This window comes from Orbilia oligospora (genome assembly GCF_000225545.1).
Source record: "Orbilia oligospora ATCC 24927 unplaced genomic scaffold scaffold00054, whole genome shotgun sequence".
NCBI classification, from domain to species: domain Eukaryota; kingdom Fungi; phylum Ascomycota; class Orbiliomycetes; order Orbiliales; family Orbiliaceae; genus Orbilia; species Orbilia oligospora.
The window spans coordinates 2,598,722-2,625,195 of record NW_011645611.1 but is presented as its reverse complement, the minus strand read 5'-3'; the positions used below and the strand labels follow the sequence as shown (position 1 = coordinate 2,625,195).

Here is a 26,474-nt window from a genome sequence, read left to right as displayed (position 1 = left end):
ACGTTGATAGGCCTATACAGAGCAGGTAAACGCAGGTTGACAGCAGCGGATACTCACAGTAGCGGCAGGGGAAGGGGAAAAAAAAGGCGGGCTGCTATCTGGCAAGCTGCATTGTGGCCAGGGGAAGTGGTTGAGCTTGTCTTGGGATTGGCTGACAGGCGATGGATTGGGAACCTCGTACTCCAGATGCAAACAATCCCAAATTCCCAGACCGAAAAATAAGAAAAAATAAATGCGAAAAGGGGAACGAGGTTTTTTGTTTTAAGGTATATGATGTATTGCGTAAGGAAAGAATATCAAGAGATATCAGTGGGAGGAACAGGATGAAGAGGAAAGATCGCAATGCGCCAGATAGAAAGGAGGGGTTAATTGGCAGGAGGATCGATACGGGGTTAAGGTCAGATGCACCTGCTCGCAAGACAAGTCAAGAAACTTCTTTCGGTTTCCCACTAAGAAAAGCAGCTAGTTTATCTTTTACTATCCACAATGCCAGATAGCTTAAAAGCAGCCGATCGAAGATGCTAAGTGTATGTAGGTATGATTTCGATTGATATGATGAAGGGAGGAGGGGAATGCGGTTTTTTTCTTCGGGAGCGCAAGAACGGCAGAAACAGGCAAGAGATGCTCTTTAGAGGAATATATTCACCTAGTTTGCGAGTTTGGATCCGAGAATTTTTGACGAAAAGAAGGAAAGAAAATAAGAAAAGGAAAAGGAAAAGGAACCTGAAGATTCCAGTTCAACGTCCGTGTGATCGGTATGGTATGGGGGCCCTTGAAAACAACCGATCCTCCAGGGTCGAAAGAATCCAGGGTTCGAAGAAGAACAAGAATAAAGAACAAGAACAAAAAGGGAATATGTATGTAAGAGCAAGCAGGAAAGGGCGGAACAATCCTGGTGGATATCGCAGGTACGTACAAGGAAGAAGGGAGCGGCCTGAGGGCAATCCGTGCTAGTATATACTACTAGTATGTAGTATATGTAAGTAGTATGTCACTATCGTTTGTTCGCTCGGGTTCGGTCGTTCCCTCAATCGCTCGATCGAGGAGGGAGAATTAAAAAGTGGGTCGAAAAGCACCGGCTCAGAAGCGGGACTAGTTGATTGTCGAGGGACCTAGCTGGACAGGTACTGTACTTCTTAACGGCTAGAAATAGCAGCATTCGACTTCAACTTTTGAGACGGGTCGGAATGATAGAAAGGCCAGAGGTGCCTGTTAGTTATCAAGTTGATGGCGATATATAACTTTTCTTGGTTTTGGTTTCTGATTCAATTGGAAGTTAACTGTTGGAATGATCCTGCCACCTCGAACAGTTAATTAATTAAAATGATGTTAATTGTTTCGGTTTTGCTTGGTGTTTTCGAATAAGTTGATAACAGGTCGTAATCAGGCCAAAACATAGACCGTCCAAAGCAAAAAAACAACAGTGTCAATATGCAACTGGAGCTTAGTTGGCGTCGTTCCCGTGACTTTTCGGGATGGTGGTGATGATTGTGGTTGGTGTGGTTGTGGTTGGCTGGGTGGATGTGGAGACCTGACGGGTTTTTCTCGTCTGATGGATGCAGTGTAAAAAAAGAGACGGAACCAGCGTCGATGAGAGAAAGAAAGTTAAAAAAAAAACCTTCTAAGCTTCTTGACCGAATGGACCGGACCTTGGCCAGATATATACTCAAGTAAGTATATAAGTATATGGTTTCTATATTCTGGTGATGGTTTAGTTTCGATCGTTCGTGGTTAGTTATATAAATAGGGCTGTGCAATCGACAGGACTCGTTAGAGAATTATTCCGCCGCCGTCGAAGGAAGAAGCAAGGAGGCAACGGGTTTCACCAGCAGCAAAGCAGCCAAGCAAGCAGACAAGCAGATATATTCTATAGAATATATATCAGTAGCAGTTATATATATATATATAAGATCAAAGGGGAGTAATTAAGTAAATAAGTAGTACTTACTAGACTATTTTATGATATCTGCAACTGACAGCTATCCTTTTTTCTCTCTCTCGTTCCGCTTGAACAAGAGCGACTTGGTCATGGGAAAGAAAAGAAAAGAAACGAGAGCAAGAACAAAAGAAAATAAAAGAAAAGAAAGCGAAAAAAAAAAGCTGTTCCTGCACCAGACTATAGACTACTCAGTATAGTCTGTCATGTATGTATGTCTAGTCTGTAAGTCCTGTGCCTGTGCCTGTGCCTGTGCCTGTTCCTGTTCCTGTTCCTGTCGGTCCAGCGTGTGCCTTTTTCTTTCTTTTTCTTCCTTCTCGTTTGGTTGTCCCTGTTGGTCTCATGAATGCTCTCGCTGGCTGGAATGGTGGACATGGAACGTTCCATCAACCAAGCATAATATCAACCATCAACCATCACTTCACTTCACTTGACCACAAATGCAATAATACCAGACGGACAGCAGTCCGAATAAGTTTATAAACAGTAAGCTTGATATTCCTAGCTTCAATAACCTTAAATCTCATGCTGACAACTTGGCTCAAAAACCTTTGTGACCCAAAAAAGCTAAGCATGTATCATCCCAACTATGCAACTATAACTACCTAACAGGTCGTACACATTTAGATTCGTCGATTTACTTGAATCCAAAAGTCTCTAAAAGTCTATATGCATGCAAGCCCTTAAAGCTTTGCCCCCCCAAAAGGGTACTGGTCAGGCACCTTTGATTTCTCAGCTTCAAATCCCCATTGGCTTAGTTCTCTGTGCCTGGCGCTGCACGTAATCGATCAAAGGAGCGAGTAGGTGCCAAAGCTGGTAAAGAGGTCCGGGTACAGGTACAGGTACAGGTACAAGTTCCGTACCTGACCCGACAGCCTAAAAAGCCATTCGACTCGACTCGACTCGACTCGAACCGGCCCACACCCACAATGTTAACGTCACCCACCGCTTTAAACGAAGGACTAAACTGACCGACTGATCGACTGACTGACCAGTCTGCATCTTTAGTCTGTCTGCATGCGTGCTGAAGAATCAACCCATCGGATCCACAGTTATCATCAGGCACGGTGGTAATTGGTCCCTTCGATCAACTGACCTACACTACATGCATTACATGATGGAAATCCTCCAAAAATGCTTTATGCAATATGCCAAATTCGCTGTCAAAAATATTCTGTACTTGACTTCACCTGCTTGCTCAATTTATTGATCACAGACTCGCACGATCCCGGGACGGACAGTACACGGCTTGTAAGTAAATGTATGTAAGTTGGTACCTAAGTCATGTCTTGCGATTCAAAGACAATGAACCAGCCAGTCGCCTGCAAACGGCTAGGAACCTTAAACAGTCCACTGGAACAAGAGCCGATGGATGACCTTTCTAACAAGTACCAACAAACAAAAGGAATAAAAATAAAAAAACAAAGTCTATCCATGTCAGTACCCTATATCAGCTATCCCACGCTACTAGCTTGCCTAAGAATTTGGATCCATGGATAGGTGGACGGATGGATTAACAGATTCTGAATTCCGACAGCGTTGACTGCAAGCTCGACAAGATCATACGACAAGTTATGTCCTCCGTATCGGTCTTCTAATCATTCAATCGGCCTCCCCTTATTCCGTGGCTAACCAGCTATAATTGTAATATTAACTCAGAGCCTAGTACTAGTTTCATATAAATTTGCAAAATACCGCGAGAAAGATTAATTCTCTCTCATTCAAAATAATGATGATGATAATACTCCACAATCCTAGTAAGCTCCAGTATAGTTTAGCCTCAATATCCTTATTTCTTCATCCTCTTCTTGTTCTGTTAGCTGCAGCTGTTTCTTCCGTTAGAAACAAAAATATATCCGATTCTGCCGTTCCAAACCGGCGAACCGCAAGCGCCAGCCCTACACGGGTCAGTACCTACAGTAGTAGACTTAGCTAACCGGAACCTGCATATCACCCAAAATCAAATATCTTCAACCTGCCACAGGGGCGTTTCGTTTCAATTTTTAAATATATTCTTTCAAACAGAAACAGGATATATTAGTCTTTTCTTTCTCCTTCTAGAAGGCGCGAAAGATTCCTACTCGGTAAAACTTCAGTAAAGTAATATTAAAATGTTTAAAAGTTATTTTTACATACCGGTATCGTATCGTCTTTTACTATAGATAATCAGATTAGCTGTAGGGGAACTAGACCCGGACCCTTGCATTCTACTACGATTAATATTCCATCCAACGAAAGAAAGAAAAAGTCTTAGATCTTTATTTATTCTGGTTTTAAACAAGAGGCAGGGTTTTGGATAGTATGATGTTGGAGGAAAGCTTAGCCTCAGGTACCCTTCCGCAGAGCTCGGGGGTATTTCGAGAAAATGGGAGCCCATGCAAGCTCGGAGCTATGTTTTTCCAGCCTTAATTATGAGTAGCAGCTTGATTAACTTGATTAATGATTCCCTGTGGACGCTTGAGGCTCATGTACGAAGAAGAGATTTTGGGGCTAGTGGCAGATGCACCGCCGTATCTTGAAACGTGGCTTGCACTGTGCCTTTTCGTGGTGGCTGATAACGGATATCGACAAAAAGTGGCTAATGAACAAGAAACATTCTGTAGAAACAAGCTTAACCGTTTTTTTTTTAGACTGTACACTCCCATAGCTTCATATCTACACTCGCTTCCTAAGTTAATCTACCGAGCGTATCACTGTCTAGCTTGGATACTTGGGGTTTTGAGATATCGATATCGTGGTTGTGAAAATTAAATCGAAGCATGGGAAAAGAGTGCCAAGTCTTCCCGGCCAGCTTTCCGTTCGCGTGGAACCAATCACATCGCTCTCGCCAAAGAAAAATTTAAGCTTCTTGCGACCCAGCAAAAAAAAAAAAGTGAGAGAGAGCCTCCAAAATCTCTTTCTTCAACTTTCCCCACAACTAGCGATTCGATTCCAATCCACCATCATCATCACCACAATCGCATACCAAACCAAAAGTTCACAATGGTTTCCTTCTCCTGCGAGGTATTACCACTAACCTTGATCCTCCAAGAATCAATTTGAATCCCAGCTAACAAAAGGAAAACCCCAAAAAAAAAGGCGTGTAACGAAACCCTTGCCAAAAAGAAACTCGACCAACATCGCGGTCGCTGTCGTCAAGCCGTTTACACATGTCTTGACTGTAATAATACCTTTTACGGAACTTCGTATCGGGAACATACTGTGCGTCCTTTCTCACTCCTCTCCCTTCAATTTCCTTTTGGTACTATTAAAAGACGCTGACATCAAGCATAGTCATGTATCTCCGAGGCACAGAAGTACGAACGAACGGTATACAGAGGGGAGAAGAAGAAGGGGAAGAAAGGTGGTCAGCAGAATGGCGTTAACGGTGGTGCGAAGGTTGAGGTTGTGGCTCCTGCTCCCGTAGTTGAAGAGAAATTCGAGGAGCCGGTGCAAGAGACGGTACAGGAAGAGGCTGTCGAAGTGGAGGTGAAGGAGGACAAGGAGAACAAAAAGGACAAAAAGGACAAAAAGAAGGAGAAGAAAGATAAAAAAGAAAAGAAGGAGAAAAAGAAGAGCAAGGACGCCGAAACAGAAGAGCCTACATCACAGGAGGAAGATGTTGTAATGACCGATGTTCCTAAAGCAGCTGACGAACCTGCCATTGAGGAGAAGAAAGAAGAGAAGAAGTCCAAAAAGGAGAAGAAGAGCAAGAAGGAAAAGGTGGAGGAACCCGAAACTAATGGTTCTACGGAAGAGGCTGCACAGGAGGATGAAATGGCTGCGGAACCCGTAGAAGAACCCAAATCAGACGAGAAGAAGAAGTCGAAGAAGGAAAAGAAGGAAAAGAAGAGCAAAGCAGAGAAGGTGGAAGAACCCGAAGTAGTTGTACCAGAGAAGACAACAGAGGTCGCAGAAGAGCCCAAGTCTGACAAGAAGGAGAAAAAGGAGAAGAAAGACAAGAAGGAAAAGAAATCTAAGAAGAATGTCGACGAGGAACAAGAGAAGTCGGGGGAGGCCCATCTTTCCCTGGATAACATCGTCATGGAAGACACGACCCCATACCCGAACGGCGTTGCACCATACACCTCCAAGAAACGCAAGCGCGATACCACCGAATCCGAGGAAACCCCAGCAGCTAAGCAAGTTATCACCGAGAAGGCCTCCGAAGAAACCCCAGCCCAGGCTTCGATAGCCAATGGCGGTGAGGGGGGGTCTGATTTCATCTCTTTCAACGACCTCGAAGAAAAACCCAAGAGTAAACTTCAGGAACGAAAAAGACCCGTGACTGAAAAGGAAATTCTACGGGACGAAAAATTCAAGGCTAAAAAGGATAACTACGAAAATGCTTATAAGACACTCAAGGCTGAACTCGAAGCGAAATCTGCAGAACCAGCAATGCCACCAGCAAAGAAACAAAAGTCACAATCCAAGAGGAAGGCGACTGCATCAGATGTCAAGCGTATAGTTAGAGACGTCATGGCTCACCCACTTGTGAAGGGACTTACGCCGAAGGAAGCCAAGCTTTTGAAGAAACAACTACGGAGGGACGAGCGCAAGAAGAGAGTTCTAGCAGCTACCTAAAAGGAAAGAGAGGCGAAGAAGTCATTAAAGGCTTCACCTAAAGTCCTGAAGGATAAAATGGAGAAGTTGGCGGCAAAAGTTGAGAAGGATAAGAGAAGGCAGGCTAAGTTAGAGAAGCAGGTAGAGCAGGCCACTAAGAAGCCGGGTGATACCAAGCGGCCGGAAGCTCCTGCTACGGAAGAGTAGAAACTCTTACCGCGATTCAATCGGATATCGGCATTTTCATTTCGAGCGGAGTGTATTATAGGAAGAATACTTGTATCATATATCATACCATATCATATTTTTCATTTTATTTCATTTTCATTTGTCTCATTTCATCTCTTCTATCTCTCATAACACCACCAGCTGTTGTCCACGACACTCCGACAACTAATTGCAATTACTAACATTGGTCAATGCAGCGGTCCCAAGAAAGCGACAAGCCGCCACTAATATTTCCGGTGCAGGTACAGCTCCCAACGTGCTAACCGTCCAGCACAGCTACTTTCAGAGCTATTCCGAGCATTGCTTTGGTCTGGGGTGGCACTAGCGAGAATGCGGGGCGCCCGACGCCAGGTTTGGGAATGGTCAGCTCCGTCATCGGAGTCGTTCAGTCGCAGTTCCGGTGCGACACCAAGCTATATGCCTCTAACACCCGCCCCGTAGACAACCGAAGAGGCGAATCAGCGTCGTCGGAATGGAAAAAAAAAAGAAAGATGTCGCACAATTGCCTAGGTTCCAGTCATCCCCAAAGCTATATTAAGCCGGACGATCTTCTGGTTCTTTTTTTCTCCTGTCCTTTGCGGTTGTTGAATCACTATTTATAAGCTTAAGCTTCGGTTCATTTCATACGTTCAACATTGCAACTTTATTCTCGTTCAAAAACCTCACTAAATTCTATCGTTACAACGGTATTCCTTCAGAAAACTACATCGTCTGATATCAATATCTAAGCCAAGGGGCCCTTGCATATCCAATTGGCACTAGCACTACCATCTTTTTTTCGGGAAGCTATCAAAACCAGTCGCATAAAAGCCGCAACCGTCCGTTTACACATAGAAACAATGGTTTGGCCACCAGAACCCACCTCGGAATTCGGTATGCAATTAATTAATTGTCCAACCCAATACTTTATTATTCACGAGAGCTGACCTTCTACTATTAGACTGGAACAATCTCGGGTTCGCCATCACCGAAGGTACATCTCCTTTTGTATGAGAATGCCTTTAAAACCCCAATTGCTGATGTAAATTTGCCCCGCAGTCGCCGGCCATGTCGAGACCTACTACAGCAGGAAGGAGGGCAAGTGGACAGAACCCCAATGGATCACAGACCCATACGTTAAGATCCACGGGCTGGCACCTGGAATGAACTATGGTATGTTATTTTTATAGAAAATATCACTCGGGGGTAACATGTAAACTAACAGTGTATTCAGGTCAACAATGTTACGAGGGCCTCAAAGGTGAGCTTCAACAGTCTCGTTCTTACCACCAAACCAGTATTATGTTAACAGTAGAATATAGCCTTCCGTCAAAAGGATGGTCAAATCCGTATCTTCAGACCTGAACAAAACGCCCTTCGCATGCAGCACTCCGCATCCTTCATCTGCCTCCCAGAACCCCCCGTCGACCACTTCCTAAAATGCGTTCATCTCGCCGTTGCCAATAACGCCGCCTATGTCCCACCATACGGTCTAGGTGCTGGAATGTACATCCGTCCGCTCCTTTTCGCTACCGGTGAACAATTGGGTCTCAACCCGCCAACCGACAAGTACACACTCTTCGTCTACGTTATCCCCACGGGCGTTTACCACGGAACACATCCTATTGACGCTTTGATTCTCGACGACTTTGATCGTGCGGCACCACAGGGAACCGGAAGTGCTAAGGTTGGAGGGAACTACGCTCCTGTGTTTAAGCATGCGGAGAAGGCGAAGCAGATGGGATACGGAATTACCTTGCACTTAGATGCTAAGATAAGTCCCCTCTCTAAATTTGGTAATCCGATTTAAAAGCTGACAGACTTAGCACAACAGAACACATATTGAGGAGTTCAGCACATCGGGTTTCATTGGTATGATCCATGAAAATAAGGAAACCGGAGAGCCAGCCAAGATCGTAGTCCCACAGAGCAACAGCGTTATCAACAGTGTTACAGTAAACAGCTGTATTGAAATCGCAAAATTCTTTGGATGGAATGTTGAGTATAGACCCGTAAGTGAATCCCCCATACAAACTGAAGAGTCATAATAGAAGAAAAGTTCTAACGTGCCCATTGAAGGTCCATTATGACGAACTATCTACCTTCAACGAAGTCGTGGCCGCCGGTACCGCAGCTGCTTTGGTCCCAATCAAGAGTATAACACAGCTTAGCAAGGATGCTAAATTCGAGTATTTGAAGGAAGACGAACCAGGGTAAGTTTACTCTTCCGAAAGCCCCCCAGAGAGAAAGAGGGAGGGAAAAAGGCATACGTAGACGTTTCAGCCCTAGCTGACATGTGGGTGTTTCGAATAGTCCAATGATGAAGGAACTCGTCAGAGTTCTCAAGGGTGTCCAGCAAGGGAACGAGCCGGATACCTTCGGGTGGTGTCAACTTGTTTCGGATCCTAATGCCACCAGTAACGGCCATTAAAATATAATATGGCGCTGAGCCCTAATTGAGCATTGATGAACTTTGGCCCGACGGGGTTTATGGGTATTGATGAATGTGTTCTATGGATTGAACTAGGTTATCTATGTACGATATATGAACGATGAATTTTGTATTACGCTCCCTACTAAATATCAATATCAGTATTGATATTGATATCGAACCGATTTTTAAGAAAGAGAGAGACCCAAAATGATAGGGACAAAGAGGTGCAATGTAGTTCTCTTCCTTAATAACAAGAGTAAATATGATATCTGTTATGATAGGGAAAGTATAAACCGTTCCATGCAATGTTGTAGACGATAGCACAGTGCATATTATACCCCTCCCAGACTAGCTGCAAACCCGACAGAAAACGTGCATACATCCTGTCCGGAATAAACTCACGAAACTTCACCTTTTCATTCCAAACTGTGGTACCTTTTGCGTTGTTATAAGACCTCGGTCTTTGTCCCTGCTGTCCTTCCTCAATCAATCAATCAAAATCCCTCCCGCCGCACTAAAAAGCCAGCCACCCTGAAAGTAAAAAAAAAAATCTCTTACCATGTCAATTTCATCTCCTGTAGCATTCACAAATAATCCAGACGAATTGTTCGTCAAGAAACATGTCAAGTATATCCAGTCTTTGGATACGGTATGTACCCATCCTATCATGTACACCCTATGCATGCATCACATCACTCCCCAGTGATGGAAAGATACCAGACTAACATACCGGTGAACCGGGTAGTAGCGTAAAGATGAATTCGAATATTGGTTAACAGAACATCTGCGCCTGAGTACGTTTCTTCCTTCCTCTTCTCATCTCTTCTCATACTTGGGACTGTCAGCCTTATACGAGATGTGATTATAATAGATGGCGTATACTGGGGTCTCACCGCCCTCCACCTCTTAAACGACCCCACCGCCCTTCCCCGCGACGAGACCATCAACTTCGTCAAAAGCTGTCAACACCCTTCCGGTGGTTTCGGCGCCCATCCAGATCACGATGCACACCTCCTCTATACGCTCTCTGCGATTCAGATACTCGCCATGGTAGATGCTCTCGATGCTGTTGATACAGCTGCAACGGTAACATACGTTGCAGGGTTACAAAAGCCGTCGGGGGTGTTTGCTGGTGATGAGTGGGGGGAAGAGGATACGAGGTTTGTGTACACGGGTTTACAGACCTTGAAGATCCTGGACAGGTTGGACGCTGTTGATGTTGAGAAGGCGGTGGGGTTTGTGCTTGCCTGTCAGAATTATGATGGTGGGTTTGGGGTTGTACCCGGGGCGGAGAGTCATAGTGGACAAAGTATGTTTTTAATTTCTCTTTCTTTTATTCACTCGTCCTTTTTGTCGAGGATGGTGACAAGACTGAGTGATGCTAACTGAGAGTGATAGTATTCACATGCCTTGGTGTCCTAAGCTTGACAAATTCACTTGACAGACTGTCAACTGCGTCGAGAGACCAATTAGCAGGCTGGCTCGCTCAACGCCAGCTCCCCAACGGCGGCCTTAACGGACGTCCGGAGAAGCTGGAAGATGTATGTTATAGCTGGTGGGTACTCTCCAGCCTGGCTATGCTGGGCAAGCTCCACTGGATCGATCAGAATAAACTGGTCGGTTGGATCCTGAGCTGTCAGGACGAAGTTAGAGGAGGGTTCGCGGATAGGAAGGGGAATGCCGTGGATGTTTTCCACACGGTTTTCGCACTTTGTGGGTTGAGTCTTGTTGGGTGGGGTGGTTTGAAAGAGGTGGATCCGGTCTAGTAAGTCCCGATATATTTCGGTTTCGATGGAGTGAAGGTTTACTGACTTTTCTTCTTTCTTTGATAGTTGTATGCCAGTTGAGACTACCAAGCGGTTGTTTGGATCGAAGTGAATTAATGATATCTTATAATATGAATGATACGACATGCCGTGCTTCTCGAATATGAAGTTGTCTTCTTTTATTTCCCTTTCGTGATTCTTTATATAATGAACTACGTTATCCTCAGGCTCTTGAGGGTTACGTGTAGTGTCATTCGTCTGTTTTTCTCTTGATATCTAATAACCCTCATATCGCGAACTTTACATGATAGAGGACTACAAATCGAGAGTAGAGAAAGTTATAACATGATTATAAGCCGAGTCAAATACCCCTTTCTCACCCATGCTCAGAAGGGCTAGGGGTGGGAGAGATTTGATGCGATTCGACATTTTATATCTAATGTTTTATAAACTTAGTTTGGTATGAATTAATGGAAAAAATGCAATGAACTTTTTGAATTTCTTTTCAGAATCCCTTCTCTAACGCCTGATAATAAACACTACCATCACTATCGTAACCCTTTCATAAAGACAACCTATCGTACATACATGCTCTTCCAAGTGTCCCTTTGAGGCCCCCTTTTAGGCAAAGGGAATCTCTGAAGATGTCCGGAATCACATCATCTAAGTAAATTATCGACTCTAACGCCTGCGGTTCTTGTACCCTCCGGAACCTGACGAAGAAGCCGCAGTAGCATTCTTCTCATTCTTCCTCTGCTGCTTTTCATTCTTTCTAACCCTTTCCACCCTCTCTGCTCTGCTCAAACTCCTGGGATTGGCATTAACATCCTCCTGTTTCCTCTCATCAACCTCAACAGCCCAATCATCTTCTCCGCCCTTATTACTACCCTTATACCCCCACTTAGGAACCCACTCTCCGGTAGCCTCATCATAGACCATCTTCCCATCCTTAGCTTTGGCAGCAATTCCCTTCTTCTTTGCGAATTTCTCCCATGAGGTGAGTTCTTTGGCCTTGGGCACTGGTTTCTCACGCGGTAGATTTGTGATTGGTTCTGGCAGGGTGGCATAGACACCGTCTTGGGTGGATTTTAGAGCGACGGTGGTGAGGATTTGGTTTATGAGAAGCTGGGTGGCATCACGGGCTGTTGAGTGTAGGGTTTGTTCGAGAGTTGAAGGGGTCAAAGGTGGTAGAGGATTTGAATCGAAGGCAGTGAGGTGGCCGAGGTCATATGTTAGAGGAATTGGCTTGGTGACTGTGACGGGGCTGTTGTAGATTGTATTTATGTTAGCTGTCTGGGCTGGTTATAGAGTATATGGGTAGTGGGATTGAAGGACTTACAGTCTTTGAGGCTCATCAACCTCCATTTCTGTAGACATCTTGGATGATAATAAATAATTATTTTAATAGACGGTAAAAGCAGTAGTAGTAGCGATAGGCGGGCAGTTGTATATGATTCTGTGGCCAAGCCGTCGATGTCGATGGAGTTGATGATGTTGGATGTCGAAGAGATGTAGTTCGAAGAGAAAGCTGTCGCGAGAAAACTCAAGTTTAGGAAGTTTTTTGCAGGGATTCTTTCAACCTGCGAAATTTTTAGTATGCGAAGAAAAAAAACCTAACAACGTCCAACGCAGGTTCCAATTCCACCTCGTACCTCACTTATCAACCGACAACCTTTTGCTATCAAAAAGGGACTGGGAACTTGGACGACAAGGAGATCTTGGGAGCTAGGGATTTGAAGTTATTATCCGGGAGGAGACGATAGTGATAGTAAGGAGGGGAGACGGCAATGGATAGTTTATAGGAACGACTACTACTACTTCGGACACCCCTCCTCGACCAGCAAATTAGATATCGACTACCACCCCACCCCCACTATCGATTATAAAGATACTATACGACCGCAATGGCTTCCTCAGCTTGCTGGAGATGCACGGGTCGTGCTCTCCTTCAATCTTCTACTCGTTCGCGATCATGCTCTGCTACTCGCCTTACCCGCCCGGTCATCCTCCCGCCTTCATCTTCGTCGTCGTCGACGACACCAGTCGACACAAGATCATTCCACACCACCCCGGCCGGCCAAAAGGGAGGAAACATTCGCAAACCCGCCGTAAATAAACCTTTAAATCTAAAGGCCAAAAAGAAGACCGTCACATCTGCCAAAAAGCCCGAACCCGGATACCGTCGTGCCATAAGAAAGGCCATCGTACTATCAAACTCCAATGCTCCAAACCTCGAGCTTCCGGAACTTACTAGCGAGGTTCTAGTGGATACAGAGTCTGTGGGGAAGGTGTTTGCTATCAATATGGAGGATTTGGAGAAGATGAGGGCTTTGGAGACCTTTCAGAAACGACAGGGTTGGCAGTTCTTTTATAGACCGACGACGTTTATTAGGAACGAGAGTGTGGGGATTGCTAGGGCTATGGAGAGCGTGGAGAGATATACCGGTGAAGCTACCGAGAAGGCTACTTTAAGCGGTTCTACCGCTACTACTACAAAGGATGCAAAGGCCATATCGGAAGCATCCGATATAGTCGATGAAGCGGAACCTGCCATCGCTGGTGGCGAAACCGCAGAAGCAGACCTTGCAGCCGCGGAAACAAAGGCTTCAATGACAATAAGCACCCTAGAAGCTGGCCTCACCGCTGTCAAGGAGGAAATCGCAGGTATCGAATCCAACCTCGAAGAACTTTTCTCCTCTGAAAATGCAGACGGCAAAGCGAACGGCAAAGCCATCACTCAACTTCTTCGTCGTAAAGAACATTTGGAAGGGGTCATCCGCCGAGTCACCCCTGTTATCAACTATCATGTCAACCAAGAGGAACGAAAAGTCCGCCGCGCATTGAACAAAAAGGAACCCCCACAGACACTTGAAGACTTCGAAGCCCTCATTGCACAGGAAGAAAAAAGACAACAGAAACTTAAGATCAAGAGGGAGGAATGGGCAAAGATCAAGAAGGAAGCACAGGATAAAGTATCCCGCCAGTCCGCAAACTACATCATCACCGGTGATAGCGGAACTGGTAAGAGTATTCTCCTCTTCCAAACTATCCTCAACGCTATTCGACACAAGTGGATCGTTATGACACTTCCAAATGCTCATGATATCGTTATTGGTACTACTGCATACGAAATTAATCCCGAAACCGGTCGTTACGTTCAACGTGATTATCTCGCCAAGCTCCTCAGCAGGATCGGTAGAGCGAATGCACCCATCTTAGCAGGATATAAGATCCCTGAAGCTGTTCATTTCTCAGGCATCGATGTTGCCGCTGGTAGTCCCTTGACTGCTATCGTCAATCATGGATCCGCGGGACCCGAATATTCTTATGAAGCATTTATGGCTCTGTTGGCGGAATTGGAGAAACCGGGCGCGTAAGTCTCCTTCATTTCGATGACAGTAATAATAATTATATCACAAATCGCTAATTTTCTTTCACTAACGTTCATAGCCCACCTGTTCTCTTCACAATGGATAACTTGGACTACGTAACCCGGAAAGGAACCGCCTACAAAGACCCGGAATACAAGGATGTTCACCCAGCTGACCTTGATATTGTCCACACTTTCTTCGAATACCTCTCTGGACGTCGCAAATTCGTAAGTTCTTTCCTGAATCACAGCCTTACCTCTAAGTTATCCATCTCATCCACTAACACTGCCCCGCTCAGGCCCGCCAAATGGTAGTCGCCGCCACAACCTCAGAAATCTACCCCAACCCATCCCTCTACGAAACCCTAGACGGCAAAACCCTCCCAGGTATAGGAAAATACGACCACAGAATCCCCACTTCAATTGGTAACCTAGCCAAAACGATCACCCTCCGCGGCCTTAGCAGAGAACATACCAAGCTTCTCCTACAATTCTACAAATCCGCAGGATTATGGGATTACTCTTGGGAACGTTCCGTACCCACGAACTTAGCCTTGGAAGGAGCGGGCATCACCGAGGAAGATTATAAACGAGTAAAAGGAATGTTTGATTGGGACACCGCTTCTTTGCCACCGGTTGAAGAAAGTGCCGAGGGAAGTGACGCTGAGGGAGGTGATTCTGCTGATACTTCATTGGCGGATGTGCAGAAGGCGTTGGTGATTGGTGAGGTTGCGAAGGAGGAAGGGAGGGCTTTTGAGGTACAGAGGATGATTGAAGTGTTTAAGGCAAAACCGTTGACGGAGCATGAGATTGCTGAGAAGCATATCTTGACCGGTGGCGTGCCAAGACAGGTGATGAAGTTGTGTTTGAGAGTGAAGGGGAGTTTGAATATGTAGGAAGACTCACTCCATTGTAGATGTAAGTTCGATCGAAGAAGAACTGTAAATATTGTAGAAGAGAGAAAGCTGTGTATAATTTTTTTTGTGTGTATAAAACCCTTAAAAAAGACTTTACTATCTAAGAAACAGAACTCGGTGGATTCCAACTGCATAGATGAAGAACGCTGTCTACGATTGTATTCATAGGGTGTACGCTTCCTTACATTGTTCGACTTGGATTTCATGTCGAATATCAAATATTGATATCGATGCTACTATTCATATTTAGCTATACATCCTTGGACGCCTTTCGATCGAAGACTTACAGGTTCAATCTGATTAGCTTTTTTTTGATTAACTCGGAGCTCACACACTCACATCGTACAAATAAGAGCCCGAAACCTGCAGAGGTCGGGCCCTGCATGCAGCACAAGGGTCGACTCTCACTCGAACACGTGCGTGCACATGCATGCCGTGATCTCTACTAATCACAATATAATTGCTCATATATAAGGTATGATGGACTTGTAAACGGTCTTGCATACATGTACATGATTAGTATACCTTACGGCCTCCAACCTCTTAGAATGATATGATATAATATTACTTTGTAAGTACTACACTATTAATATTAGTACTAATCGACTTTCATAACCAGAAGGTATCACCATATCGAATACTATACTCTTTTATCAATTATAATATTCTTGAAACAAAAAAATGTTAAAAGGCCGGCTTCAGGTCCGTATCAGCCAAATGAAGCTTTTATATTGTATCCTGTAATCGAACCTTAAAAAATTTATAAGAGAGAAGAATGGATTGAACCACGAAAAACAAAAACAAAAAACAAAAGAGAAAGAATATTACATTTCTTTTAGTTACGAAGAGCTTAGAAAAAAATCGAAGGAAAAAAAAAGACAAAGGAGAAAAAAAGGAGAGGAATAAGAAAGAATGATACGCCTTCATCCATACCCGAGCCCCGCTACCGTTTACTTTTATGATTTTTGTTGCAATTGATGATTGATGACAATAATTGATTGATGCAATATGTTTTTTTTTTTTTTTTTTTAAGACGAGAGTGTGTATGTGTATGTGCATGTGTATGAGTGCTGTGCCTGGCCCGAGCTTCCCAAGCCGGGACGGGGGGAGGAGGTAAGCAATCTATGGTAAAATTGCAGTGGGTAAGTTGCGGTTGACCCATGGTAGTATGAAGAATCATTACATGATAACTATAGTAAATGGTTTCTTAGGACTGAAGAAGAATAAGAAAGGGGCCAGAGGTGGCCGTCGGAGGGAAGGGTTAAAAAGAGAATAAAAAAAAGGGGGGTGCCGAATTAAAAAAGGAATGAAAAAAAAGATGTACCATAGAAAGGGAAAAGGGACTTGGAAAAGGAAATTCCCCGAGTAGCGCCGCCGTAATAGTAAGACAACATGAGAAAAGGAAGTAAAGCTGAGAAGCTGAAAATGGTGACCAGATAGAAAGAACTGGTACGGAGTAGTGAATCAGAGGAAAGGATGGCCGTGGGATATCACTAACAGAAATGAGGTGAGAACTTCACAACAATGCCCGCAGAAAAGAACAAAAAAAATATCATGTAAAAGAACAAAGGGAAAAAAAAAGAGAAGTTTAGACGCTAGTAATGCAATGCACTGTAGAAAGCAGTTGGACTAGGTATATATATCGCTAAGGAGTCTATGTATGTAGGATTGGTGCTTGTCGTAATTAGGGTGGGTTTCAAAAGGTTTTGTTGAAGCTCAGTCGAGAGCCAGTCTTGCGAAATGCTTGCTCCAGATCCAGCCGAAATCTTGGCCTTTGTCATCTTGGTTTCTTGCTAACCAGTATTCGCCCTTAGCGCCGATGACATCGAAAATCTAAAAATACCAATTAGCATATAAATTACCGAGATTCATAGGACTTCAAGTTTATCAACTAACCTCGCCTTGATCGTAGGTCAAGTAGGGGAAACCAGAATCCCGCTTGGCGTCTGCTTCCTTGCTCGCATGGTAGGCGTAAATGCTGGCGCAAAGCCACAACACAGGATGTCCTTTCACCATTCTACCGGTGATAGGGGTGGTGGTTGCATCAGCGGTGGTTGGACGAGATGGGTTAGGCGAGCCTCCGTCGACGGTATGGAACGCATTGAGGGTATGGGTTTGCGGTGCGGATGCTACGCTTGGGGCAACCGAATGTGTAGAGTATGTTGGTGAGAGACCCGGGCTGTGCGTTTGTACTGGGACACTGGCACTGCTGAGGGCCCGGATGGGTGGTGGAGGCGGCGCCCGCGTAGGCGGTATATTGAAAGCTGATGCAGCCCGCCCTCTTTGGGCAGCTTGAACGGAAGCTACTGCGCCAGGTAGGATTGGAAGAGCATGGCCGAGTGAAGCAGCTACTAAAGCTGAACCAGGGCTGTAGGAACCAGAGTGCCTATGGGATGAGGAGTTACCCCCGAGACTACTGCGTCCAAAATTCGAAGGATTAGGTGACGGGGTGGCGCCATCAGCTGTTGGAGACCTGTAGAGTGAGTGGGAGCTTAAGGATGAAGTTTCTGGGTTTGACGAGGATGAGCCTTGAGAATATATCGAATATGTCTTCCACATATTTGCATTCGTATTTGTGATGGTCAGCGACTCAACAACGGATTCGACTTTATTGAAATCGGACTTGTAAACTTCAATAATGTCGGAAAAGTTGGAGGGGATATCCAAAGGATCGAGCAAACCCTCAAGTCGAGAAGCCAAGTACTTATCCCAGACACAGCAAAGTTCTGCAAAGTTGGCCAGTACAGCATCAAGGAGGTTCTCAACCATAGTGTGTAGCTTAGGAAGCTCGTCCAACAGTGTGTCATTGATTGTGATATAAGCGTCGGCTAGGTCCTTGGTCTTCTTGTCGATTTTATCGCCCTTTTCCTTCATGGCTTGATACCGAGCGTAGTCTACCAACTTCTTCTCGCGTTTTTGCATAACCTTGTTGGTGTTCTCACATAATTTCTGAATAGTCTCTATTGGCGTGATGACATGCCGTTTTATGCGGATTCGCTGTGCCATAGTTAGTACGTACAACTTCAATATCTCGAAAACCTAGAAAACTTACATGGTCTAAAAGCGCGACCTCCTTCATTTCTTTTGTGCGCTTAGTAAGAGTTTGCCATCTCTCCTCATATTCCTTAAATCTAGTTGGACTACAGGAAGCAAATTCCTCAAACCTCAACGCCATTGCACATAGAGCATCCATATTAACAGTGGCTGCATTGGAATATTCGTCAATTTTATCCATCAGTGGCTTTAGTTTGGCGGCTTGGATGTGAAATTTTTCTACTGCGGTCGTATACCGGGTATCGGCGGGCAGATCTGTAGACAGCCCGACGGTCTGGCGAAGTTTCTCTGCTCTACGCTGCCAGCCCTTAGTTAGGCCGTGTCGAAGATCATTATCGCCTTTCCGCCGGGGTCCGACTAATTTGTCCATCATATCCTTTCGTTTCTTAGACTCATTGATCCTTTCGGTAATGATACGCACTTCCTTTTTAACCAACTCAATTGCTTCTCTATCAGGATGACCCACGGGCGTACAGTCGAGAATCTGGTCGAGAAGCAGCGGATATTTGAGGAGACGTTGCACGGGTTTGATAAGTAACGATTCGAGAGACCACGCGTGCGTTAAATCATCGGCTACAACTTTGCATTCCTGTGACACTTGTTAGTCTCTATTATTCGCAATTAAAATGCCAAGCAGATTCACCCACCTTCAGCCAAATTGCAATCCCTCGAACTTTTTCTAAAGTTTGCAGTTTACTAACAGCAGCCTCATGGTTTTTGCAGTAGTCTCCAAAGACCCTCTCTAGATTTGGCAGCGCTTGCGCAAATGCTTCTCCAACCCATGTTTGGGAATCTGCCTCTTGAGAAACCTCTGCCTCTGGTTCATTGTTCCCATCGTTAACGTCGATTTGGGACCCAGACGGCGTCTTTGGCTGTTTGCTCGGCACATAGACGGCGGCGGCGGCGGCCTTGAGGCTATCAAGAAACCCACGAGAGAATGCGACTATAGCATGTGTATTACCAAATAAAACCCGGATGTCTTCTGGCCTTAAATCGTCACAAGCGTCTGCGGTTCCCTTGTAAATTTCCTCTGTGACTGTCATATCTTGAAAGAAAGTTTTCTCGGTATCGATAAGTTCTCGAAGCAAAAAGCGGCGTTTCGTTAACATCTTTTTCTCGACGGCCTGGGCGTCCAAAGCTTGCGGCTCCTGAGTGGAAACGAAGGACCCGGTATTAGTGATGACTGATGTATTCGGCGACGTCTCAGGATATACCAAAGTCGCGGATTCCCTTGTCTGCGAGGATCTATCGGATGGTGCTTCGTCTGAATATTCGCTAGATGGTGAATGATCGGAACCTTCGGGGGCATCGTCCTGTGTAGCTGGATGCAAAGAATTTGCAGAGTTGATGCTTATCGGGCTTTCGTAGACCTCTTGATGCGGCAGAACGGGTGGTTTAGAAATTCGAAGTGGTTCAACGTTTTCCGAGGATGAGCTAGCGCGACGTGAAGCGATTGTTTTGGGTGGGGGCGGTGGCATGGCATCAGAGGCCACCGACTTAATAGAAGAAGCATGTTTAGGGCTAAAGACGAAATCTTTGGGAGGTGGTGTTGGCGGAGTGTCAGCATTTATAGGCCTCTCCCTGTCCATTATTTTCCGGTTGAAGCTGCCATTCGGGGCTAGGCCGGAACTGGTACTATAGCTGGTCATTGTACTATCAGTGGCCCAGCTTTCCCGCGGCGGATTACCTTCGAACTCGCCAATTGACGGCTGGGGTGTCCAATAGTCGTTTGGATCCACCGACCTGCTACGGACCGAAGAATTAACTGTCGATGCAGAGTATCGATAAGTTCCTTCGATGTGGACGTACCCGCCGCCTTCATTCCCTTCAGGCTCGGCATCCAGAGTGTACTCCTTATCGTGCAATTCATATCGATTCAACGCTTTGCCTTTGCTATCTGTCGGTTCTTCATATTCCGCTGGTGATTCGGGCTCGACAAATCTCATAAGCTCTTGTTTGCGTCGTCTAGCCAGAGAGAGCTCTTCCTGTTCTTTGTAGAAAGTATCGATCATACTCTCCCCGCTTGTCGACAAAGGGCGATATTTCCACATAATCTGCCCCAGCGAATCTGGCGGCGCCAGGTGTGGTGAGGCGGACCATGATGATTGCTTCTTGTGGGAGTATCCTCGGGGCGTCGTGTCATTTTCTAAGAGAGGCGAGCCGTTCTTCGGGGTAACGGGTGTTGAAAGTCGGTTTTTAAGTTTGAGTTCTCGGTCCTGTTCTATTTCCTTCCTTCTACGCTTTTCATCTTCCACAGCTTTCTCCCAACCATCACTCCGAGCGGACGGCGAACCCTGTATCGGAGACAACGACCTCCGGAATAACAGTTCATCGTGAAAGGCGTCGGGTCCAGACGGCTCCGGGGATCTATGGCCAGGAATAAGTAGTTTGGGATGGACTCTAGGAGATTCTGAGGAAGATGTTGCCTCGTGGGAAACGTGCACTTCGACGATAGGCGGCGATGCCACAAGCGTAGCAATAGCAGACTGATCGTCGACCTCGGTAAACATCTGTCGGGAGGATGGCCGGCTGCTGGTGGTCGATCCGTCATGTGGAGCTGAAAGCGAAGCGGCCGATAATCGTTTGTATGACTCTGGTTTTCCGAGCACTCTAGGGGACCTTGGCGAGGGGCGGCCAGCTGAGAACGGCCGCTCAGGCAACCCGGGTACTGGTATTTGCGTGGAATTCTCATTTTCAGGAGCTGGCGTGGTTTGCGTTATTTGGTAATTTTGGACGTTTATTAACGAGGTATCAACGAATTCTGCAGCATGTGAGTCGGAAATAAACTCATTTAACTCTGCTTGCTCGATTACCTCGTTCGATTCTGACGTCGTTACACTATCGCCAAAGTCAAGACCCAGACCAATTGGAGGCTGCGACGTCGGACTTATGTTGTCCTCATCCAATCTAGCAGCCACGGCAACCGCTGCCTTCTTAGCTTCGGCCTCCTGTTGCTTCCTCTTCACGGCTGCCTCTCTTTCTTTCTTTTGATGGGCTCTGTTCCGTTCCTCTCGTTCCTTTTCCATCCGATCGTTGAATGCGCTAGCGATCATTTTTCGGCGGGCTGCAAAATCAATGGTTCCTAACTCTGGAATCTTCTTCTTCGGCTTGTCGTCCTTAGCGGCCGACGCCGCTGGGCGCGTGGCCCGTCCATTCATCTTGCCAGAAGTCGAGGAAGATTCTGTCATTCCGGAACGTGTTTGAGGTGCATTCTTTACCGCTCCAACGGGCAACCGAGGTCTTGAAGATCGTAAAGCAGGGGATTTTTGTTGGGATTCTGGTGCTTTTATATAAGCGTTCAATGAGGGGGACTTTAAGGGGCCTGTTTTCCCATTTGAGCTGGTCCTGGTATTAATTGGCTTCGGTAGAGAGGATCTTGAACCGGGTGTCGTTGTTGATGAGGTTGTTGTGCGGCTCGTGGAAATTGACGAGGGCCTGGGTCGTTTTTTAATTTCGGTGGGAGATATCGGTGATACAGGTGGAGTGGAAGAGTCCCTAGCCGCTGTCGTCAGAGTTAGTGATTTTGCTTTCGTCGGTTTTGGACCAGTTGGCTTCGACTCCGTGTCAGAGGGTGCTGTTCCAATCGAGTCCGCTGGTGTTGCACTTCTAACGCTAGGGTCAGTGGCAGACCGGGTAGCGGTTTTTCGACCCCTTTGTTGTGAACTTGTACTCGACCCAGAATTCCTACGATCTCTTCCAGTTTTTGAGGTATTCAGAGAAGGCTTCGAGGAAGTCTTCACAGTAGAGCGGGTGGTAGAAGAAGCCGGCTTCACGATCGAGGCTAGCTTTATAGCTGAGGCTGACTTGCTTGGTGCATGTGTTGCCAATGAGGATTTAGATCTTATAGGAGTAGGGGAAGCACAACGACTGCTTGATATGCTAGCACTTCGGGGTTTCGGTAAGGGTAAGGATTCGTCGTTTTGGTCATTAAATCGTTTGATGATATCTTGAAAGGAAGGTTTCGATTGCAGACGGGAAGAAGAAGCGGTAGAGGGCGGTTCGAGGGTTTTCCGAGGAGCTGTTGTCCTACTAAAGTCTCGTGGATTTGCGCTTGCCGAACGTTGGCTTCGTTTAATGCCGTTCAGTTGTGTGCTACTCTTCAGGGTAGCATGTGAGGTTGAAGTTGAACGATGTTTAGCGGTGGATATTCGGGACACACCCTGCACGGATTGTGAAGAAGTCGATGTCGGAGATATAGATTCAGATATAGATGCCTCCTGATCATCGGAAGGAGCACTGGTAGTTGGTGAGATGTCTGTGGATAGAGTAGTATTGGACATGGCCCCATTCATATGGAGCGCCGGACTTTCGTCCTTTGCAGATGCCGTCACACCAGACGACATCTGGTCGGACAGGCATTAGTCGTGCAGTGCAGAGGCGTGTTGGAATGCAGCTTGGGCTGCTGCTGCTTTTAGCAGGGTAGGACAGGGCTTAGCAAAGTCAATAAGTAAGTTGGGGAGCAGTTGGCTGACCCGGGTAATAAAGGGAAGGAGTGGCACGAATGTGAACAAAAAGCACGATAGCGGGGTGTATCCCAAGAAAAGAACAACCAGGGCTGCCGGATTTGCTTAGTGATATTGAGGGGTTGGCAGCGAAGTTGTCAAAGGCAGAATGAGAGGTAGCATGACCCGGTTTTGTAGGGAGAATGGTATATATAAGTAGGTGGTGGAAGTCAGGATACGAAGTATATAATAAAGGAGGGCTCGCTCGGTCTCAGGTGGACTAGGGAAAGAGAGACAGCATCAGTAACGGTGGTACCAGTGGCACACATGCACACATAGATGAGAACGGTATAGACGGTGCATTAAAAACGAAAAGAATCAAGGGGAGAATGGGAAAGAAAAATATATCATCACGATGTCAAATCCATTGCCATGATGTCTTTTTGTTTTTCCCCTTCTCTCTCTCCTTTGTAATACTGCAAATTGTGATGGAGTAAGAAAGGAAGGGATAAAAAAATAAAAATAAAAAAGAGCGTCTGATGGATGATTGATAACAGTGACGAAGACGAAGAAGAAAAAGAAGAAGAGAAAGATAATGATGAAGGGATGGAACATACAACAGTAACAAGAGTGGTACGAAGGAGTCGGACAAGCACGGTGCTCTGATCACTATCTGAGTACACCTAGGCCTTGGCTCGGGTAGGCAGCCTCTAACCAGTACAGTGCTGCGAATAAGAGCGATGCCGAACGGGAAGGATACGGTCGAGCGAATGCAAATGCTGGGCACCAGTTAAGATGACCGGCCTGGTTGGGTATTGATGACGTTGGCGATGATGTTGACGATGAGGTTGATGAGGTTGACGATGGTGGGGGAAGGGAGAAAAAAAAAAGAAGAAAGAGAAGGACCAGGAAGAAATGCTTGCTTGCCTGTCCGCCTGTCCACCTGCTTGTTGATCTGGTTGATGGGATTTGACGGTGGTGCAGTGGTTGTGGTGATTTTTGTTTGGTTGGAACCACCAAAGCGGCGGCGTTTTTGATGAAAGGATGGTAGGTAAGTACCTAACTAACACCTTTCAAGACTCTGGCGCTGCTATTGTTTCGTCAGTCTCCTTTCCTCGTTCTCTTTCTCTTCTATTACCTACTACTCCTTCTAACTAGTAAGTAATTCCTATTCTTGTTATTGTTCTCGATTGCGTTTGCTACGCAATATCATTACAAAAAGTTCACTAGTGTACTCTGTATGCAATGCTTCTATGTAGGCATGCATTGGTCGAGGTATACTAGGAGGTCTGTTAATACAGCAAGGAGCCACCCACGGCTCCACTTCGGGCACACCAACAGTCCACCAAACCGGGGTTATGATCTATCAGGTGGTATGCGCATATCAGGACTGATATATTAACTGAATTGAAATAAGCCAGTACTTGTAAGTACCTATATACCCTCAGTTGCCTATATATGTAATATAATATCTTCGAGATTTCGGATTGAAATGAATCGTTACCAAAGGGGGGAACTAACAGATATTATACACAGTACAGACATCCTATAGTAACAGCCATTGTTACAGATTCCACTACTTGAGAGAGAGCATCTTCTTTCTTTAGATAATCGATCAGTCACATTTTGTCTTTTATCTGGTATTCACGCAGGGACCAGCGCAATCGCATGCAACTCGATGTCCCTGTCACGCAAGGAGACTAGTACCTTCAAATATGCAAATATCGCTGCTGAAGTCCATCGCTATCTAACGTTCTTCATTGGTCTCGCTACTCCAGATGTAAGGTCCAATGGAACCCCATCTTGTGGCTTCGACTCCAGTGACTGGTGCTGCCCGAAAACCTCAGTTGCATATTTTGGGGGGCGACAGCTTGATGCAGGAAGTCTAGCCAGCGAAGCGCCCCACGTCCACCAATTGTCGGCTCTCCCGCCCTTTGATTTCCCCTTCCCGAGATTTGGCACTCTTTTTTTTTTTTTTTTTTTTTTTTTTTTTTTTCCTTCCCCTTCTACTTACTTTTTTATACATCAGGAAACAAACTTCTCAGAAAATTATCCGGCAATCGCTCAGATTTCGTCAATTGACATCTGCATCCCGCGATGCCATTTGCATTCACTTATCGCGAAGAATTTAGGGGATGCATGATGCGCATGCTCGCTAGCAGCCTTCGTCTCGACTTCGGCTAGTACTGCAATAATAACACTAGCTAAATAGACCGATGATCTGCTGAGTGCCTTCCAACTCCTGTTTGACCATTGGCACTGCTTGCCCTTGCCATTGACGTAGTTTATCCGGCCATATGGGTCGCGGAAATTACAATTCATATCCAACATGTCAGTGTCGTCGAAGAGCGAATTCAGAATTTTCACCATCCCAACCGTTTTTAACTACTTAGCTTCGGCATCTACCACAACCGCCAGGAGAAATCATCCGTTGATATTCGATCTGTCACCGATAGATTGAATAATCCTGGATGCTGATGCGTTAGTGACACTTTCCGACTTCGAATTTCGCTCGTTAGAAAGCTTAGGAAGAGAGAGAGAGAGAAGCTAAGTTTCGCAGAATTTGAAGGTGTGGTATTACCGTTAACGCTCGGACACCCCACCCTCAAGCCGGTTTCTGTTCCTGGCCCGCGCCTTGCCTTGGGCCAACGGAATCTTTCCGCTCGCACGTTTAGGAGCAGGGATCGTTTGATTGGGATCTTTCAATTGGGATCCTATCAACTAGACCCCCAAGAGACATGTGTTGGGCCTCGCCCTCGGATCTGTGGCATGGTCTATTCAGTACCGCTAGCTTCACGCTTCATCCCTCTGATGATCTTGACAAAGTGTGGAAGAAAAAAGCCGGGAAATGCCTAGGTGTCCGAGATCTTTCGGATCTACTACAGTAGCATCTATCCTTTTGAGGAGTTTCTCTCCGAACGGGTCTCGGAAAGGTCATGGGAGGCGTTTCGTAAGGTGTGAATGTCACCGCTTGAACGGCGGAATAGATAGTGCAGGTTTCTCGCTTCTGCAAGTAATCCACATACCTCAAAGCCCTCGAGTATGTGACATGATCCACCTAGGATATCTTAGCGGACGCCCAAACGCCATCTGTGGTCCAGCGCGCCTATCGCCACAAGCTACAGATTAAATTGTTCACAGATCTTCAGTTGACAGCTTCCACGGAATCCGATAGGCGTGTGGTGTTTTGGCGAACGTGAGATTAGATCTCATTTTATAGCCGCGACGCAGCTAGATATGGCTATATATAGAACTACCAAATGATGGATATCTTTAGATATTGATCCAAATTCGATTGAGATTCCAGAAGCCACGGCGGTACCATGGTACCGATCCAGTCAGTTCTTTGTTTAGAATATCTAGTAAATACATTGTTTAAATTAGGCTTTTCGAAAATCTCCTCACGACCATAATAGTCTCGATAAATTAATCTCAAGATAGCACGATACCATATGCATATTCATAGTTGGCAGATCAGATTCCTGATCCAGCAGAGCTGGAAACAAATACCACAACCCTAATACCAGCATCAAATTTCGAAGGCTTGCATGTTATACATGTACTTTTGTGTATAAGCTTTATGCCCGGACGTTTGTGCTCAGCCCGGCGCGGGCTAACAACTTAGTGGCATGTTTTTAAATTACAAAATTAGAATTCAAACTAAGAGCGAGGTCTTCAGCTAGCTACTTCTAAAGACACTTTTGAATAATATATATTCCGGGGCTGGCACGCATTGGATAATATTACCCCGTAAGGTCGTTTAAATGTAAAAAATTATATACATATACATGTGAATCTCTATATAT

The 26,474-nt window shown here is 45.6% G+C and overlaps 7 protein-coding genes across 7 annotated transcripts; 4 read left to right on the top strand and 3 right to left on the bottom strand.

The window, feature by feature from the left end:
- Positions 1 to 4,918: 4,918 nt before the first annotated feature.
- Positions 4,919 to 6,499, top strand: AOL_s00054g788 (uncharacterized protein; the record flags this gene model as incomplete). The annotated part of the gene is made up of 2 exons (XM_011122104.1): positions 4,919 to 4,939; positions 5,210 to 6,499. 2 exons carry the CDS (start codon positions 4,919 to 4,921, stop codon positions 6,497 to 6,499), a joined length of 1,311 nt encoding a protein of 436 aa, XP_011120406.1.
- A 1,046-nt stretch (positions 6,500 to 7,545) lies between these two features.
- On the top strand, positions 7,546 to 9,116 carry AOL_s00054g787 (uncharacterized protein; the record flags this gene model as incomplete). The annotated part of the gene is made up of 8 exons (XM_011122103.1): positions 7,546 to 7,579; positions 7,647 to 7,679; positions 7,745 to 7,858; positions 7,920 to 7,946; positions 8,008 to 8,395; positions 8,520 to 8,697; positions 8,765 to 8,898; positions 8,999 to 9,116. The coding sequence occupies 8 exons, from the start codon at positions 7,546 to 7,548 to the stop codon at positions 9,114 to 9,116; spliced, it is 1,026 nt and encodes a 341-aa protein (XP_011120405.1).
- Positions 9,117 to 9,678: 562 nt separating this feature from the next.
- AOL_s00054g786 (uncharacterized protein) lies at positions 9,679 to 10,997 on the top strand (the record flags this gene model as incomplete). Its single annotated transcript, XM_011122102.1, has 5 exons — positions 9,679 to 9,768; positions 9,868 to 9,913; positions 9,991 to 10,428; positions 10,518 to 10,884; positions 10,952 to 10,997. 5 exons carry the CDS (start codon positions 9,679 to 9,681, stop codon positions 10,995 to 10,997), a joined length of 987 nt encoding a protein of 328 aa, XP_011120404.1.
- A 569-nt stretch (positions 10,998 to 11,566) lies between these two features.
- Positions 11,567 to 12,262, bottom strand: AOL_s00054g785 (uncharacterized protein; the record flags this gene model as incomplete). Its single annotated transcript, XM_011122101.1, has 2 exons — positions 11,567 to 12,149; positions 12,225 to 12,262. The coding sequence occupies 2 exons, from the start codon at positions 12,260 to 12,262 to the stop codon at positions 11,567 to 11,569; spliced, it is 621 nt and encodes a 206-aa protein (XP_011120403.1).
- Positions 12,263 to 12,789: 527 nt separating this feature from the next.
- Positions 12,790 to 15,151, top strand: AOL_s00054g784 (uncharacterized protein; the record flags this gene model as incomplete). Its single annotated transcript, XM_011122100.1, has 3 exons — positions 12,790 to 14,258; positions 14,336 to 14,483; positions 14,555 to 15,151. The coding sequence occupies 3 exons, from the start codon at positions 12,790 to 12,792 to the stop codon at positions 15,149 to 15,151; spliced, it is 2,214 nt and encodes a 737-aa protein (XP_011120402.1).
- Positions 15,152 to 16,888: 1,737 nt separating this feature from the next.
- On the bottom strand, positions 16,889 to 22,569 carry AOL_s00054g783 (uncharacterized protein; the record flags this gene model as incomplete). Its single annotated transcript, XM_011122099.1, has 4 exons — positions 16,889 to 17,005; positions 17,069 to 18,169; positions 18,225 to 18,815; positions 18,874 to 22,569. 4 exons carry the CDS (start codon positions 22,567 to 22,569, stop codon positions 16,889 to 16,891), a joined length of 5,505 nt encoding a protein of 1,834 aa, XP_011120401.1.
- A 2,163-nt stretch (positions 22,570 to 24,732) lies between these two features.
- AOL_s00054g782 (uncharacterized protein) lies at positions 24,733 to 25,038 on the bottom strand (the record flags this gene model as incomplete). Its single annotated transcript, XM_011122098.1, has 1 exon — positions 24,733 to 25,038. One exon carries the CDS (start codon positions 25,036 to 25,038, stop codon positions 24,733 to 24,735), a length of 306 nt encoding a protein of 101 aa, XP_011120400.1.
- Positions 25,039 to 26,474: the final 1,436 nt, after the last annotated feature.